The sequence below is a fragment of the Pimephales promelas genome, chromosome 19 (assembly GCF_988280905.1).
Source record: "Pimephales promelas chromosome 19, fPimPro1.hap1.1, whole genome shotgun sequence".
NCBI classification, from domain to species: domain Eukaryota; kingdom Metazoa; phylum Chordata; class Actinopteri; order Cypriniformes; family Leuciscidae; genus Pimephales; species Pimephales promelas.
In genome coordinates this window covers 5071777-5090098 of record NC_142787.1, presented here as the reverse complement: position 1 = coordinate 5090098, position 18322 = coordinate 5071777, and the positions used below count along the sequence as shown (strand labels likewise).

Genomic DNA, 18322 nt, shown 5'->3' with positions numbered 1-18322 from the left:
TTTATATGTAGGCTAATAAGCAGGATAATATATAGCAAGGCGGTTGTTATAGCGAATACAACCAACAACCGCCTCGCATACATTATCCCATTCATATGTCGCAATCAGCTGGCACATAAGCATTATTAGCCTTCAACTTGTGAAATATTGATCATTTTTTGGTAGATTTTTTTTGGTAGAGTTTGCTTGAATGTTGTTCGATTCAGTGCGAAAATAAATGGAAACACCTTAAAATGTCTCAAATCAATTCGATATACCAATTTGATCGCAAAACAGCATGTGACGTCATTACGTACAGGTTTTTATTCGCTTTAAAGCCGTTGGATGGAAACACGCTTTCACCAGCTTTATCCGCATGAGTTTTTTAACCGAATTTCAGATAATTCGATTGACAAGTAGATGGAAACATGGCTTTTGTTTCAGTAGATCTTATTTTGCAGTCTAAGTATATGACCTTTATAAATTCACCACAAACATCTTTCAAGTCTTATTGTGCTAATACTGTCAAATACACACAAGGTCTACATAAAAATAGTTGGTTATGTCTGGAGTGAACGCAAACAGAGAAAATCTGCTTGTTGTATTAGACGCATCGTGTGCAGCTCTTAAAGAGACAGTATCTATAATATGCAGCCGCTTGTCCTTAAAGGTGGAATACCTAAGATTTTTGCATTAAAATATCCCAAAATCACAAGGCCAGTGTTATATATTTAGTTATGATGATAACTCGCAATATTCCAAATGTTTCAAACAATGTTTAAATCGCGAGAAAATTGAGATTTTAACCAAGGAAACGGGGCGTATGAGCAGGGGTGAGCTGGGAGTCGCCAGTCAATCGCGTCATATCCGCTTACCTCGGTTTCCGCTCGTACTACGTGTAGTCCTGGACAAATGCGGTAGTTGTAGTTGTGCGTTAGCGTCTATCAAGCAACAAACGTCAGCTTGTTTCACGCATTTGTTATGGAATGGAGCACAATTATTCTTTTCATTTATTCTCGGAATGTGAACTGTTGGCTGTAAAGGGGGTCGCACACCGGACGAGAAGCGCCGCACCACGTTTAGGACAACTCCACAGTATCGAACACCGGACGCGCACTTTCTCATCAGTGTATGGCCAGCAATATTGTTATGTTTAATGACAGGAAATGAAGATAATGTCTGTTCTATGTTATGATTGTACTGTACAATTAAATACAATCGTTGCTGAGTCTGCATTCTGAAAACTTTACCTCAGATCATCCGTTAACTGAATGATTTGAGAATCTCACCTGAAAATTCTAATAATAACATCAGCAATTGTCATTCAAGCAGCTGATTTCTGTAAATGACTGCAAAACTAAATGTATATTGCAGCATAGGGCGAAGTCAGGATCCATTAGCAACGATTTGAGACAAAACTAATTAAAATTTTATATAAAACTATGTAAATGGCGCTCTGTGGCGCAGCAGGATTTTGAACACGGTCCTGATTGAGGCGTTGCTGGGCGCCGCGGACAGACGCCGAATGGCGCCGCCGGTATGTGTACACTTATAGATAATAATGTGTTTGAATTTTAAAGATGTGGCGCGACGCGGCGCTGCAGCTTCTCGTCCGGTGTGCGACCCCCTTAACGTTAATTTTGTGAAACTGTAGCTGTGGTTGAATACTTACACAACATGAAAAGATGTGTCAAATGTACATTAAATTGATTTTTTTTTTTATAAAGTTACCAAGGAGGACCAGCCACGTCAACTCCTTGCAAGAGACCTGCCCCTTCAAACCCTCTCCACCATAGCTTCGTCTAGTGACTCGTACAGTAGCTAATTTACTTTTAAACCTGACTTTTCTTGCGGTTATTTCAGTTTAAGGAAAAACAAGCATGTCATTAAGCGCAACGTTTATAGAAATCGAACTTTACCTCATCCATGACAACTAATTTTCGATTCCCGTCTGACTGATTTATCCACGGTGGAGTTGAAAACAACAGTTCCCATCATTCCGCGTTCCTCCACGTCGTCATCAAGCAAAGCCATTGTTGTTTTGAATGTAGCGCCCTCTAGCGGCATCTAAATCTTAGGTATTGCAGCTTTAAAGGAACACTCCGACTTTTTGGGACTTTAGCTTATTCACCGTGTGCCCCAGAGTTAGATAAGTCCATACATAGCTTTTTCATCTCCGTATGTGCTGTAACTTTTTCTGACGCACCCACCGCTAGCCTAGCTTAGCACAAAGACTGGATGTAAATGGATACAGCTAGCAGACTAATCCCAATAAGTGACAAAATAATGCAAACATTTTCCTATTTACATGTTGTGATTTGTATAGTCACAGAGTGTACAAATAACAAGGTCATATGCGACAGCCATCTTTTTAGAGTGTTCGTTCAGAGTTGGAGTAATAGAGTCAGAGTCAGCAATTAGTAATAAAATAAATTAGTAGATAGTAAAAACATTGTTTACAATCATGGCTGTTCGTTTTTTTGTAAAGAGCTGTTACAATAAACAGGGGAGACCAGGTAATACCATGATGTTTCATAGAATTCCAACCAAAAACACTGACCTGATGAATCAGTGGCTAAGTTACTTGCACTGGATGTAACGTTAGATCCAAACTCACCTGAAGAGATCATCAAGGACCATCGTGTTTGCTCAGTACATTTCACTGAGGAAACATTTCACTGTCCATTCACTGATTTGCCACACGGAAACCAAGTCTTGGAAACGCTATCATGGATTTTGTTCTTTTGCTATTGGACCAAATGGGAATTTCTTTTTTTTTTTTTTTTTTTTTACAAAAATTATATTCACTGTTATTGAAGTTTACACAACTATGAGAACTTCAGAGGACCCTGGAAATGTGAAAAGGATCCAATATTGATTATTATGCTTATTATTACTTTGGTCATTTATGTACTTTTGTCATCTCTAATGCTAAAAAAAAACGTAGTATTTTTAAATATTATTACAATTTAACATATTAATTATAACTTTGTCATTAATTGTTAAACATATGTTAACTATTTTTATAACCTGTTATTCTTTTTTCCAGGATTCTTTGATGAATAAAAAAGAACAGCAATATCCAATATACACTACCGTTTTTCAAAGAAACTGATACTTTTAGTCAGTGGTAAATTGATTAAAAGTGATGATAAAGATTTATATTGTAAGAGAATATTTCTATTTTGAATAAATGCTGTTCTTTTTATCCTGATGAAAAAAAAAACATAGGTTGTTGCTGTTTTTGCATTGATAATACTTGAGTATTAAATCGGCATATTAGAATGATTTCTGAAGGATCATATGACTCCTACGACTCGGGTTATGGCTGATAATAATTCAGTTTTGATTCTCAAAAATAAATAATTTTTTAAAGTATATTAAAATAGAAAACCATTATTTCATTATTATGTACTTCAAAAATACAGAAAAAAACTGTCATATTGTGTTTTATCAAATAAATGCAGCAGAGACTACTTTATTGTTTATTAATAATTATTAATTGTATTTACATTATTTTTAGTGTCTATTCATTAATATATCTTGAACGCAAAGGAAACTACAATGGATGTCCTGATTGAGATGTGTAATGTGGTCTTTCCTGTTTTACAGACAAAACTTCAATAACCAGCATAAACCCATCTTCCCGAAAAAGATTTATTACGTCAACACCAAACTGGAGGTCCGCAAAATCCCCCGGGACCTCAACAACATCACCAAACTCAATGAGCACTTCAGCAAATTTGGAACCATAGTCAACATTCAGGTAAACTTCAGTGTAGAGTAGATTATCAACTACATATTTGCTATTGTTCTGTAACACTTTTGTTATACAGGTCAATGAATGCAGTTGTAGTGATGGAGATGTAAAGCTGTTGTCGTTTCCACAGGTGGTGTTCGGGGGCGACCCAGAGGCAGCACTGATCCAGTACACAGCCAATGAGGAGGCTCGGAGGGCCATCTCCAGCACTGAGGCCGTTCTCAATAACCGCTTCATCAGAGTCTACTGGCATAGAGAGCCCACATCCAGCACACAGGAGCAGGGACCCGGTCAGAACACAAACCCTGGCCAGCAGCAGCCCACGGCACACAAGGTCCGACACCCACTGATGGATTGTCAGATTCAGAAAAAATTAAAACTGGAATTTGTTGCTCTCCTAACATTTGGAGAATGAGCTCTTGCTGCCCAGCCCTACTATTGATAGTTCTCGTTTCCCCATAGAGAAGTTTGTATCCGTTTTAATAGATTATTAAAGGAGTAGTTCACTTTAAAAAAAAAAAAAAACTTTTGCTGATAATTTAGTCACCCCTATGTCATCCAAGATGTCCATGTCTTTCTTTCTTCAGTCGAAAAGAAATTAAGGTTTTTGATGAAAACAGTCCAGGATTTTTCTCCATATAATGGACTTCAGTGGTAACCAAACGGTTCAAGGTCCAAAAGATACTTTCAGTGCAGCTTCAAAGGGCTTTAAACGATTCCAGACGATGAATCAAAATGAACAAATCTTTTTCTGAGTCATTTGGTTCATTCAACGAACGAAACGAACCAATTGACTCGGGAAAAGATTCATTCATTTTGATAAACGAGTTTGAACAGGAGAGTCACGAACGTGCATCACAGAACAGTGCAAGGCGAGCATTTGAGCTTATAAAACTTAAACTTTGTTATTTATTTATTAAATGAGCGATCGTTTCGCTTAATAAGACCCTTATTCATCGTCTGAAATCGTTTAAAGCCCTTTGAACAGTTTGCAGTTTGTACTGAAACGCTTATTTGGACCTTGAACCGTTTGGTTCCCATTGAAATGCATTATATGGAGAAAAATCCTGGAATGTTTTCATCAAAAACGTTAATTTCTTTTCGACTGAAGAAAGAATGACATGGACATCTTGGATGACATGGGGGTGAGTAAACTACTCCTTTAACTCAAAAATGATTGATGAAATTCTTACCGTGACTGTTCATTCATGGTTCCAAACTTTGTCATTCGTTTACATACTTTGACTGAATTTAGTTGTGTGTGCAGGTCATTAAGCAGCACCCTGCAGGAGCTTACGCGCTGAATAATACCTTCCCCAAACACCAGACTGCCACGGGAATCATGGGCGGCACTGAACCCACCAGCCCGAACCAAGAGCCATCAGTGGTAAAGAAAACACTTGAATGTTTGCACACACATCTGTTCAGAGAGAATAGAAATGAGCAAAATCACACGAGTAGTATTGTGATATGGCTCTTTATCAGAAGGGCTGTGATTCGGCCATGGGACGAGAGAGCCACATCGCACGGATACGTGATACTGCCTTTATACAAAAGTTTGTCGGCACGAGTGTGTAAATAAGTCGGAAACGGTAGTGTCTTCAAAAACTACGGCCCTATAATTTCCGCGATGGGAAAAGAACGTATGTCTGGGGAAAATGCAGAGAGATGGGGAAGCAAATCTGGGCGACACAACCCCTCCCGTCATTTCAGCTCATGACGGCATCAAAACAATAGCCACGTTTCCACTGAAAGCATGGCGAAGCGGCTTTCCATGGCTCTGCTTTCGTCGGCGAAAAAGTTAAGAAACTCGTCGCACACGCGCACACACACACACAAAGTCCCCTCCGTGCAAGTCTGTCTATGAGGTGCCGGACCGAGTGTGTGCCCGAGTCGAGAGCGCGCGAGAGAGAGACGAGACCGCACGCTCAACAGTGCGCGCGAGAGAGACGAGTGTGTCCGAGAGAGCGCTCGACAGTGACTGAAGCTGCGTCCCAATGTGCATACTATGCCCGAATTAGTATTGACAGTAATGTCACATACTATTTAGCAGTGTTGTATTACTCGAGACTCGTCTCGGTCTCGAGACCATATTTTAATGGTCTTGGTCTTGTCATGGACTCGTGTCCATTTGGACTCGGAATTGACTCGTACTCGAAATTTTTTTTTTTTAGGACTCGGAATTATTCCCGAGTCCACTCGAGTTCAATTCAAAATATTTTTCATGATTATTAATGTATGTTAATAAAATATTTCTTTAAATTGATTGACACGCCCAGTGATTGGTGATTTTCTAGTGCGCAACTGCGCATGACAAATTATAATAAAATTACTTTTAACACCACCTACTATGTGGCCTTTTTACCCTAAACTGATCATATTTTTTAAACTCTAAGTAAATTCAGTAAAAAAAAAAAAAAAAAGGATTTCTCTAAGTAAATAAAAGTAAATTAGGTAATCAACCCTCACTGGTCTCGGTCTCGACTCGGACTCGACCGTCTCTGGTTTCGGACTCGACCGTCTCTGGTCTCGGACTTGGCTCGGACTCGACTCTCTATGGACTCGGTCTTGACTCGGACTCGACCGTCTCTGGTCTCGGACTCGACTCGGACTCGACTCTCTATGGACTCGGCCTTGACTCGGACTCGACTCTCTCTGGTCTCGGTGTCGACTCGGACTCGAGTGAGGTGGTCTCGACTACAACACTGCTATTTAGCATGGATCGTATGCACATTACGACGCAGCTAGAGTGTGACTTTTATTTTAACTTATATAAACTAATATAATGTATTTTTACAGGACAGTTTAAAGCTCATAACCATATTTTGTTGTTACTTGAAGTACTTAGAGTGCAGTGTTATGTTGCATCATGCAGTATTTGTCATTTTAAGAGTAAATGCCTATTTTATTTGTGTACATTTTAATCATTAACATTAAAAGCAACATTAAAGCTCTTTTTACAACTAAAATAACAGTAAAGGGTAAACAAAAAAACTGAATTCCCAAAAATTAAAACGGAAAAAACGGAATTTGCAAAAATTAAAATGGAAAAAACGGAATTTGGGAAAAAATAAAACGGAATTTGGGAAAAAATATAGGGCCCTAAAAAACCCTATTTTGTGTAGAACTACTTTCTTCCACCACAGATTCAAATCTCAAATTGAGCCTCAATAGTTGAGCCTGAGCTTCCGTCACTCATTACGTCACTTTAGTAATGAAGGAACGTTAAGTTGCTTCACTGGAGAGTATAATGAGAGAGAGAGTAAACGAGTTAATTCTTATATTCATAATAAAAACATCCTCTGAGGAAAGCGATATCTTAGTATCTTTTTAACAGATAAAGGGATTTCCCATGATAGCGCTAGTCGATGCATTTGCCGGTTGCATCATGTAAAGCCTAGTTCACACTACATGATTTTAAAACGTCAGGCTGAACTGTGCGGTTCACACTACACGACTTGCTCTCTGTGAAATCAGGAGTGTTCAAGTTGTTGAGCTGTTCACACCACACGACACAACGTGATTGATCCGCGACAGGAGGTAACGCACTACACAAGTTGAGTTGTCTGTCACCGAACGATTCTCTTGTCTACAAACCACGTTTTGTCACAAAGAATCGCGATAAAACGAACCAGAAATGACGCGAAACAGCACGCGCGCCAATACCCAGCGAAAAAGACGAAGAACACAACACGCCAATATGGACGTCAGACAGAAACTAGTGCTGCAAACTGAGAAAAAACGCAAAAAAAATCAGATTTACCCGGTGACTTGCTCTGATTGGCTGTAGCTCATGACATCACTGAGGTTTAGTCTTGCGACAGCAAGAGGATATCTAGTATGCTAGATATTTTTCTGGACTCGACGACATGTCTGCAAGCTTCTTTGATGCGCTGTTGACAGATTGTCGAGCATTCATCGCCCGCTAATCCCCTGCAATTTGGACGCGATAACACCCTGACCTGTCGGCGAGCTCAACGATTTGTAAATCGGGCTTAAAATCATGTAGTGTGAACTTGGCTTAAGGCGTTCTTTAGAAATAACCTTGTTTCCAACCCTGTTTGGGCTGATTTCAAAATAAAAGTCTCGCTCATAAAGACTCGTCGCCATCTACTGACGTAATAATGTAACGTTCACTGAAACACAACTAAATCTTTGCAGTTTCCCTATTAGCATTGGGTTTATATCCAAAATATTGCCAAATAGGTGCTTTTACATTTCGCTTTGAGACCAAATCTTGTGCCATCGTCTTGTCAGTCAGCTCGCCTCACTCTCGTGATAAATGAAATCTGACTCCTGCTGCTGATCTGTGCTGCATTAAACAGACACTACAGTGAACACGTCTGTTCTCGGACTGAACTAAAGGATTTTTGTTATTATTATCACCTCTGTGCGACTTAACATCGAAAACACAGACTAAAAAAATATTTAGCATTTAGTTTTCAACATTGATGGTAAAATAAATGTCATCATATTAGAATGATTTCTTAAGGATCATGTGACACTGAAGAATAATGATGCTGAAAATTCAGCTTTGATCACAGGAATAAAATAGATTTTAAAATAAAACCGAAAACTAATAGACTGCTTTCAAAAATCTTCCAAACTTTCAACCGATTGTGTGTGTCTAAACTATAAAACACATAAACATGTAGGTAATAAACTTTAAAAATCAACAATTGTATGATTTTCTCTGTTAAACAAGGGTTTGACGCCATCTTCGAGTTTACCGAAGGGTCCGTTCTCACGCACGGTGTTGAAAACCGCATCAAAGTCATTGGGAAAAACGGGCAAAGCGCTGGAAGCTCAGGAGGTCCTGAAGAAGAAGCATGTGAGTATTTCCTTTCTCCTCCTCACCTCTGTAAGCCGATACAGGCAGATCCACCGACTAGGATTGCACAGTCTGTAATGTACTTATGAGTCCCCTAACATGACCTCTGACCTTCAGGAGGCATTGAAACTGCAGCAAGACATGAGGAAGAAGAAACAAGAAATGGTTGAAAAACAGATCGAATGTCAGAAGGTATGAAAGATTCCTGAAGTGAAACACAGCTAGATAAATGTTTGGACACGCATGTTTTTTATTATATTTCGATAGTACTGTAATTACTGCATTTTAGAGTATTTGTGTTTGGCTATTTTTTAGGGCTGTGCAAAAATTAATTGCGATTATTCGCATCCAAAATAAAAGTCTCTGTTTACAAAATATATTTGTGTGTGCTGTATATAATTATTTTGTATAAATTAATACCTATGCATGCATGTATATATTTAAGAATTATTTGCGCTTAAATAATGTATATATATATACATATAAAAATACATAATCTATATTATATAAATATAAATATTTTATATATGAATAACACATTTTTTTAAATATATACATGCATGTGTGTGTATTTATTTATACAAAATGATATACAGCAGACACAAATATGTTATGTAAACACAGACTTTTATTTTGGATGCGATTAATCGCAATTAATTTTTGCACAGCCCTACTATTTTTATGTTCACACCCATGTCATATGTCACATTTATCTCATATTTGCTGTGTACAATTAGCATTACCTTCTCTTTATTTGAAAAACATATGATTCCCAACTACACTATTGGTTACGATGTTTAGTTCCTGTTTCAAACTATTTGTGAAAAATACTTTAATAGGATTAAATACAAAATCAGGATGTATCTATGTAGAGTATAAAGATATTTTATGGCTTCATTTTTATCATGCTCAAATTGTTTCCTTTTCAAATAATTTATTCCTAATAATTGTAGTAAATATTATATGAATCTAAGGTGGTCACTAATGTTTTTTTTTTTTGGTTTTTTTTGATAATAGGTAGATTATTTTGAGGATTAATCGAGTAATTGGATTTTTTTTGTGTGTGTAATAAGTGAACAATAGCCTTTCAAATAACTTAAAATGTAACTTTTTCATAAGGCCCCATGTGGAAAACATTTTTTGCTAATGATGATGGATATTAGATGATAAGAGATGACAGCAAATTAACACAATTAATAAGTAAAGTTAGTTTGACTTCCCATAGCACTTTGTTAAACAAGTCAACTATAAGTTGTGTTAACTGTTAACTATTAGCTACTTTATTTACAGTAATGTCATCAACCAACTTTGCAAAAATAATAAATAAATCATATATATATATATATATATATATATATATTAATTGCATCGCAGCCTGGGATGTTTCACAATAGCACTATCCCATATATGATTTTTAAATGGTATTAATATTGTGCAGCCTTAGAAAAGCATTAATAATACAGGTCAAGGATTCTTATCCGTGGAGTTCACCACTTCCGGTATTTTGCCGGTTAATTCATACGAGTAAATTGCTAAAAAGGATTGTTTTTAAACCGAGCACTTGAATTTATGTGAGGTATTGTGACAGCCCTAAAGTCACTGTGCTTGTCCTGATTCAGTCTCGGTTGAATCAATATCATGTAAGGAGCGTATATTAGAACTATTAGTGGTTTCTACATGCCGTTTAATGTAACCAAACCTGAACTGCCTTCTGCAGGTGCTGATAAACCGCCTGGAAAAGAACAGAGGGATGAAGCCAGAGGAGAGAGCAAACATCATGAAGACTCTTAAAGAACTGACAGAAAAGATCTCTCAGCTGAAGAATGAGATCAGCCCGACCGCACCAGCTCCTGCCAACACTACACAATCAAAGTCCAAAACAGACGTAAGTGTGTCTTGTATGAAGCTGCGCTCAGAACACTGTGGCCAGAGCTGCTTCTCTCTGTTTATGTCTATGACAAGTGACGCAGGTCTGTCTAAATATAAACGCTTGTCTCGGTAAGACAAAAACAAGGTTTGGAAAATGGATCCATGGTGTACTTGCTTTATTAATAGTTCATTTTTGAACACAAAAAATTTAAACTGCAGGTTTCAAATTTAGAACCTAAATGTACATTGCCAATTTTGTTTTATAAATGTTATTAAATGTTTGTATAACTGTCTGTTTTTTCCATCTCTAGGCACAGAAAGAGTTGCTGGACGCGGAGTTGGACTTCCATAAGAAGTTGACGTCAGGAGAAGACACAACAGATCTGAAGAGGAGGTTGGGTCAGTTGCAGGTGGAGGTAAGCGGCCACTTTCTGTCACTGTGACCTGTTCATCTGATGCCAATTAACCAGAACTGGCTTCATTTTATTTATTTATTTATTTATTTATTTATTTATATATACGTGTGTGTGTGTGTGTGTGTGTGTGTGTGTGTGTGTGTGTGTGTGTGTGTGTGTGTAATATATATATATATATATATATATATATATATATACACACAAACACATATATATACACACTACCGGTCAAAAGTTTTAGATCAGTAAGTTTTTTGATGTTTTTAAATGAAGTCTCTTCTGGCTGCTTTATTTGATGAAAAAAAAAATGACAAACAGTAATATTGTGAAATATTATGACAATTTAAAATGACTGTTTTCTATTTTAATATATTTTAAAATGTAATTTGAAAGCTGAATTTCAAAACCTTAACTGTTGCTGATTACACATCCGTTTTCAGTGTCACATGATCCTTCAGAAATCATTTTAATATGCTGATTTTATGCTCAAAAAACATAAATTATTTTTTTCAAAATTGAAAACAGTCGTGTACCATTTTTTCCCCCTAAAATTCTATGATGAATAGAAAGTTCAAAAGAACAGCATTTATTTAAAAAATGATCTTTTCTAACACTTTAAATGTCTTTACTGTAACTTTTGATCAATTTAACTCATCCTTGATGAATAAAAGTATTTTCTAATTTCTTCCCCCCTAAAAAATAAAAAAATAAATTCTTACTGACCCCAAACTTTTGAATGGTAGTGATTAATGTTACAAAAGCTTTCCATTTCAGATCAGTTCTGTTCTTTTGAACTTTCTATTCATCAAAGAATCTCAACATGGATAATAATCATAAATGTTTCTTGAGCATCATATTATAATAATTTCTGATGGATCATGTGACACTGAAGACTGGAGTAATGAGATAATAAAACATTTTATCATTTATCATAAATTTTAATAATATGAAATTAAATAACTTTTTGTTAAATAATGAGCTTTACTGTTAAAATGAAAACATGGATTATTCCTTAAATTCAGTTTTGATTAAAAAATTAGTGTTTGTGTATTATATTGGGACATCTCTAAATTCTACTGTACAACAGTAATATATTTCTGTAGTTTTGAAAACAATGGTAGGGGAAACACTGGTCAAGTATAGCTCCATCATTGTTTAAAGTTAAAAAAAAATATCATACTTTATGATGTTAGTTTTAATAAAAATATAATGAAATATAAAATCAAATCAAGGAAATTTCTCTGGCATTTCTTTCTTTTTGCTGTATAAAAAATGTACCGAACCGTGACACAAGTGTTTACATACAATGTCGTATGTATTGTAAGTATGTATGTATGTATGTATGTATATATATATATATATATATATATATATATATATATATATGTTTGTATGTATAATTGCTTAGTTAATCTAATGTGAATTATGATTGACAGTAATTTAAATTACATTTTAAAACATCTAAACACATTACAGTAATTAATGGAATCGTGGTGAAAATGAAAATATACAAAAATAAAATATAATTGTGCATTTAAATGAATTTATTCTTTTGAATTTAGAGTTAATATTATTATAGTTGTTTTGTGTATCAAAAATGTCCCTATGACCTGACGCTCTAAAGTAGCGATAGCTGTGTGGCACACGTGTTAGCCAACCGGAAAATGAGAGCCATTTAAACCTATTTTACAAGATTCATATTTTTATAGTTGTACATAAAACGCCATATATGTTAGTGGCTAAGACCCCCATACTTATTTTCCAATTTTTTTTTTTTTTACTGAAGCAAAAGACACTGATGTGCCCAACCAGAACCTTCATAATTCATTTCATGCAAACACAATGTCACACTCAGCCCTGACGTTCACGTTTCTAAAACGAGAGAGACAACGAAACATCACGGCTGGCACTGGGCTTATCTTAGCTGGTGTGTAATATGCATGTCATTACACTTCATCTCTTGCACATTTAACTCTGAGCACTTCCCAAACCCCAAGGACCAGTCCCCAAACAACACACGCTGCTGCTTTTCATCCCATTAAAGTTTGAGCAGCTCCCATGTAAGAGATGAGGGAAGGTAATTAACAGAAGAGAGCGAACAGGCTGAAAGACTGTTCAGGGCATGAAAGAGAAATGATCAGCATTTGGTGTGGCTTTAATTGTTCAGTCTGCAGTCAGGGTAAAGGTTAGGCACGTTACAAAGTCTTGTACTAGTTTGGAAGTTTAGAGTTGCTAGGGTGTTCTGGAGGTTGCTATGGTGTTGCTAGGCAGTTGCTAAGGTGTTCTGGGTGGTTGCTATGGTGTTTCTAGGCAGTTGTTAGGGTGATCTGGGTGGTTGCTAGGGTGTTGCTAGGTAGTTGCTAGGGTGTTCTGGATGGTTGCAACTCAATATTCCTTTACATCCATGAATATCCTATTTCATTGTATTAATTTTAGTACTGGGCAACGATTAATCGTCATTAAGCGCATCCAAAATAAAAGTTTGTGTTTATTATATATATATATATATAATTACACACGGATGTATATATTATACTTTTTGTTATATTTATATATAATAGAAATATGCTATTATTAAAAGTGCTTTATATAAATGGTGATTTGACTTGCAAATATATATATAAATATACAATATAAATATACAAAATAATATGTGTGTGTGTGTACTATATATAATTATGTAAACAAACTTTTATTTTTGGATGTGATTAATCGTTGCCCAGCACTTGATGCGTAAAATATATATTTATGTGATTAAACTTTATATTAAAAGTTGTTGTAAGTTTTGTTCACACATCCCCCTCTGGATTTGATTCACGTAGGCCACCCGGCTGGGCCTGATATCGGCGGGACGGGGCAAACCCCCAGCGCTACCGGCCCGGGGCAGAGGGAGGGGCAGGGGGCGGAGCCTCAGGGGGCGTGGCGGAGGCAATCACATGGTGGTGGACCACAGGCCTCGAGCCATCTCTATTATCGGCTTCACACAGGAAGAGAAGGAGGAGCTCATGCCGCACTTCGTGGTAAGAGTTTAAATAGTGCAGGATTATATCTCCATATACTGTCTGTCTGTGTGTCTATCTACCTGTCTGTCTATCTATCTATCTAGAGCCAGACCGATATTATCGGCCGATATTAGGCATTTTCCAAACCATCGCTATCAGCAGTTATAATGGCCGATAAATGAATATTTCAAAAATAAAATAAAACGGACGAAACACGCTTGAACCATGTCATGAGTGTTGGAGTTGTATAGTTTGTCCCCCAGAGGGCAATTCGTTGAGTTGGTCACGATACATACATTGCTTGAATAATAGTTAAAAGAACATCCCCATCAGTTCTCTTAACTTAAATAAGCATGACTGTCCTTTTAACTTTTTTTGACAATGTGACTGAAGTATTTCTTTAATACCGTGTGACAGTTATAGCAATGAGACGCATCATCTCTCTTCGGCCTGTTATATTGAAAATATACGTTTTACAATTTGCAGTATGACGTTATCCATTGCTAAATTATGGCTCATCATAGACTAGCTAACCATAAAGCTAGCTAATGCCACTATCATCAGTCTGTAACTTGTGACAATAATTTTTATTTTTTTTAATGCATTATCATATTATTTTAGTTAAAACTCATAAATAACTACAAATAACTAATGTTAGGGAAATCTGTTAATATTTTGTTGCGCGTTTCTGAAAAAAAATTTAAAAAAATATCGGCCGATATATCGGATTTTAAAACCAAAAAAAATATTTGTATCGGTCAGGCTCTATTATCTATCTGTCTCTCTGTACCTAATTAATGCTCAATCTATATGACCTCTTGTGTAGAAATTTGGCGAGATCGAGGAGCTTCGCGACCACGACGCTACCAGTGTCATAATGACCTTCAAAACCCGCAGTGAAGCAGAAAACGTACCGTCTTCTTACTTCTTACGGTTTTTGTTTTAGTAGACTTAGTAGACTTTAAACGCACTAAATAATCGTTTTTGTTTTTTTTCAGGCTGCAAACCAAGGAGCAAAGTTCAAAGGTCGAATTCTACAGATCTCATGGTACAAACCTAAAACCCCATCTGTGTCCACCGAACCAGAAGAGGAAGATTCGAAGGACGAGGTCAACGCTGCAGGAATCCATGTAATGACGGTAACTGCATGTTCAACTACGTTTTACTGGCTCGAAACCAACATGAAGTTAAATTTAAGGGTGTATTCACACCAGGAAAGTCCGATAGTTCACTTGCTTTGGTCCGGACCAAATAAAATATATATATATTTTTTTTTTGGTATGGTTCGCTTTCACACTGCTCTTTTTGCAAGTGAACCAAAATTTGTAAACCAAACCACATGTTCGCTAAGGTCGTCCATTCATTGGACAAGGATTCTCAAGGGAAATCAGGAAGTGCAAAAAAGGCTCAGCATGGAGATATTTCCATATATTTCATACTGCAATATTTGTTCTTTTACTAATTTTGTGTTAATTCTGTACAAACGCAATATGAAGAAACTAATGAATGTCATCTATACGAAGTTCGGATTTTGAGAAGACGACGAGTGTAACGTTTGAGTGGCTCTATAAACGCGGGGAAATACGACAACTCTCGTCTCTCGTGCATCTTTTCATTCGACCACCTTCTGTTTTTTTTTATCTCTGGGCAACATCTCAACTTTGCGTTACAAGTGGCACTGCACAGAAGACGGAGAAGGTATAAAGTTTTCATTCATAGAGAGGGGCTATGTTCACTCATTCAAATAATGAGATTCTTACTGTGTACTAACAAGTGCTGTCAATGTTAACGCTTGCGATTCAGTTTGTCCAGTTTAACGTAAATTAACGCATCATCATCCTTGCATTGTAACTATCCTTACATTAATAATAATAATAATTCATTACATTTATATAGAACTTTTCTCGGCACTCGCTTTAAGGGGGAAACTCGTCAACCACCACCAAAAGGTGGTGAACTGCAAATGCTTTATGAACTGCAAATGATTATTATAATTTTTTGCATCTTTGCGCGATTAGACATTCACACACGACACGCAGAAAGACGCGCAATATTCTCTTTCGACGCAGTGCTTTCTTGCAATTGGGTCGGTTCATGTTCACACCGTAAACGAACCGTACCAGAGTTCGTTTGGAACCGTACCGAGACCACCTCTTCAGCTGGGTCTCGGTTCGGTTGTTTGGTCCGCACCTGCCCAAAAGGTCCGCACCAAGGGGGCAAACGAACTAGAGGTCGATTCAATCGAACCAAACAAGGCAGGTGTGAATACACCCTAAGTTAAATGGTGGATCTTGTCTCGTATTCTCTAGGATCCAGTCAGCCCCTTTCTGCTTCCAGAGGAAGAGGAAGAAGACGATGACGAAGAAGACGAAGACGAGAGCCGCTCATGGAGGCGATGAGGAAGGGGAGACGGCACCACTTTTTGTTCAAGGACTCTCATTTTTAGTTTTTGTTTGTGAAAGTTAATTTAAGTATATTTGAATAAGACTTTATTGTCTTTCTCTTTTTTTTTTAAAGACGGTTTTCAGTATTTTGAGACATGGAGAAATGAAAAAGGCAAAGCGCGTTCTCCGTACGAGAATGTGAGACGTCTGTGGAGATTTGCAGTGTTTCTGTCACTCTGAAATGTCTGCTTTATGTATCAAACTCTCACTTTTGCTGAGATGGGAAACATTTTGTTTCACTGTGCATGAGCAGATGTCAGTAACTCACAACATTTGTGACTACTGTGAATTATTATTTTTTTTGCCTGAATTGTTTCACCCCCCCAGTTTAATATGATTTAACATGTAACGTCATCTGCACTTTGGTGGAAATTCTCCCGATGGATGCACTCTTTTGGCATCTCTTTCCTTTGTGAAGAAACGAAATGCCCTCATGATGTTTTCACAAACAAACAACAAAACGCTTTTGTATCTGCTCTGTAACGTTTAGGCATTATAGTGGATTTTTTTTCCTTCTTAATATTAGTGTCACTTCCTGTAAATATGGACTCTATAGAAGATATATGTGGCACAGTTGATTTTGGTCAGGGTGTTCATATTTATTTCTCACATCTCTAGATGATGTTCCAAAACCAAAAAGCTTTGGATGAGGGTCCGAGAATATGATTCTTGTTAATTGAGGTAAAATATGAACAGTGGTGTTGTGAAATTGACTTACACTTCATTTACGCCTTAAATTGTCAGTGTCCAGCTGACGTTTTACGAGATAATTCCCCTTTTTTGTGTATATTTTGTAAATGGTTGCAGTAATAACGACTGCTCGCTTCATTATTTTAGCCGGTCGAATTAATGAGTCGCTCAACGGATCGCATTCAAAATTTTTAGGCTTATTTAAGTGAGTGTAGGACTAAAAAAACACACTCTTATAAGATTACACCACGCTTTATATAGGTTTTTTTTTTTTTTTTTGTGACACTCCACTCATTTCAAAAGCCTGGTCCTGCAGAAATGGGTCCCGTTTCTGTAACCTTCAATATTACCCAATAGCATGCTGGCGTATGTATGCGTGTTCATTTGGAAAAAAAAGAAAATGTGTATGTATGCATATATATTTTTTTAATATTCATATTTACATACTTTGCTAAAATGAAATCTAAGTTTATAGTTCCTTTTACTGAAGGACCAGTGTAAAACGTATGTATGCTGTTGATGTGACAGTAATAGCACGTTTCGTAGCCATTGGAATTCAGTGATGCACCCGTTTGCCCCGCTCTTCCCAATCGATGGTACATATTGTTTTTAGAATCGCAACAATGATTTGTCAATAACTCGGTTGTTCATTTAAGGTCTGGCAGGTCTTAATATAGGTTTTGTACACGAGTCTAGTAGAAGGACTTGGGACTGTGTGTGTGAATTTAAAGAATGGATTTTGCTCATTTGTATAACCGTTTTACTACGCCACATTAGTGCAAAGTCATACATTTAGCGTAAATAGATTTTGACTTTATTACTGTTTATAAATTTAAATATATATGGATGTATTTTTCAGTTTTTTGTTTGTAAAATGGATTTCTAACAGTTGCATGTTTGCTAATCAATAAAGAGAATGGAATGGGGGTGAGCAAGAAGAATATCAAGAAGAAAAGAAAAAAAAACGTTTTCAATTGGCCAAAAGTAAAATGATTTACAACAAAAGATGGCTCAGCAAAAAAGAGAGAGAGATAAAAAAGGAAGAAAAAATATCATGATCCATTCCAAGAATTATTCCCCTCTGAAACCGTTGTCGTGTGTTTTATTTTCTTTGTGAATGATTGTGCTGCATAATCCAAAAACAAACGTATCTTATATTTAGTGTTTCTCTGAAACGGTAAGATGTTGCGGTTGGACCGGTAATATAATTTTTTATTTTGTAAGTAATCGTTAATGTGACAATTGAGATTTAGCAAGGCAGCTTTGAAAGTGTAAGAGATGTATAAGAGATGTTATATTTGTTTCTACATTTATTGTTTGCATGTAGACAC

The 18322-nt window shown here is 36.6% G+C and overlaps 1 protein-coding gene across 5 annotated transcripts in view; it reads left to right on the top strand.

Annotated features, from left to right (window-relative positions):
• Positions 1-18078, top strand: part of rbm27 (RNA binding motif protein 27) — a 40430-nt gene extending 22352 nt beyond the window's left edge. For 4 of the 5 annotated variants that reach the window (XM_039650247.2, XM_089123441.1, XM_089123443.1 and 1 more), the window contains 11 exons: positions 3592-3745; positions 3870-4073; positions 5007-5126; positions 8445-8570; positions 8688-8762; positions 10288-10455; positions 10751-10855; positions 13678-13875; positions 14684-14767; positions 14856-14996; positions 16167-18078. In XM_039650247.2, coding sequence (XP_039506181.2) covers positions 3592-3745; positions 3870-4073; positions 5007-5126; positions 8445-8570; positions 8688-8762; positions 10288-10455; positions 10751-10855; positions 13678-13875; positions 14684-14767; positions 14856-14996; positions 16167-16256 — 1465 coding nt within the window. In that variant the 3' untranslated portion in view covers positions 16257-18078. The remainder of the gene's footprint in view (positions 1-3591; positions 3746-3869; positions 4074-5006; positions 5127-8444; positions 8571-8687; positions 8763-10287; positions 10456-10750; positions 10856-13677; positions 13876-14683; positions 14768-14855; positions 14997-16166) is intronic. The other variant, XM_089123442.1, reaches the window with a different exon arrangement.
• Positions 18079-18322: the final 244 nt, after the last annotated feature.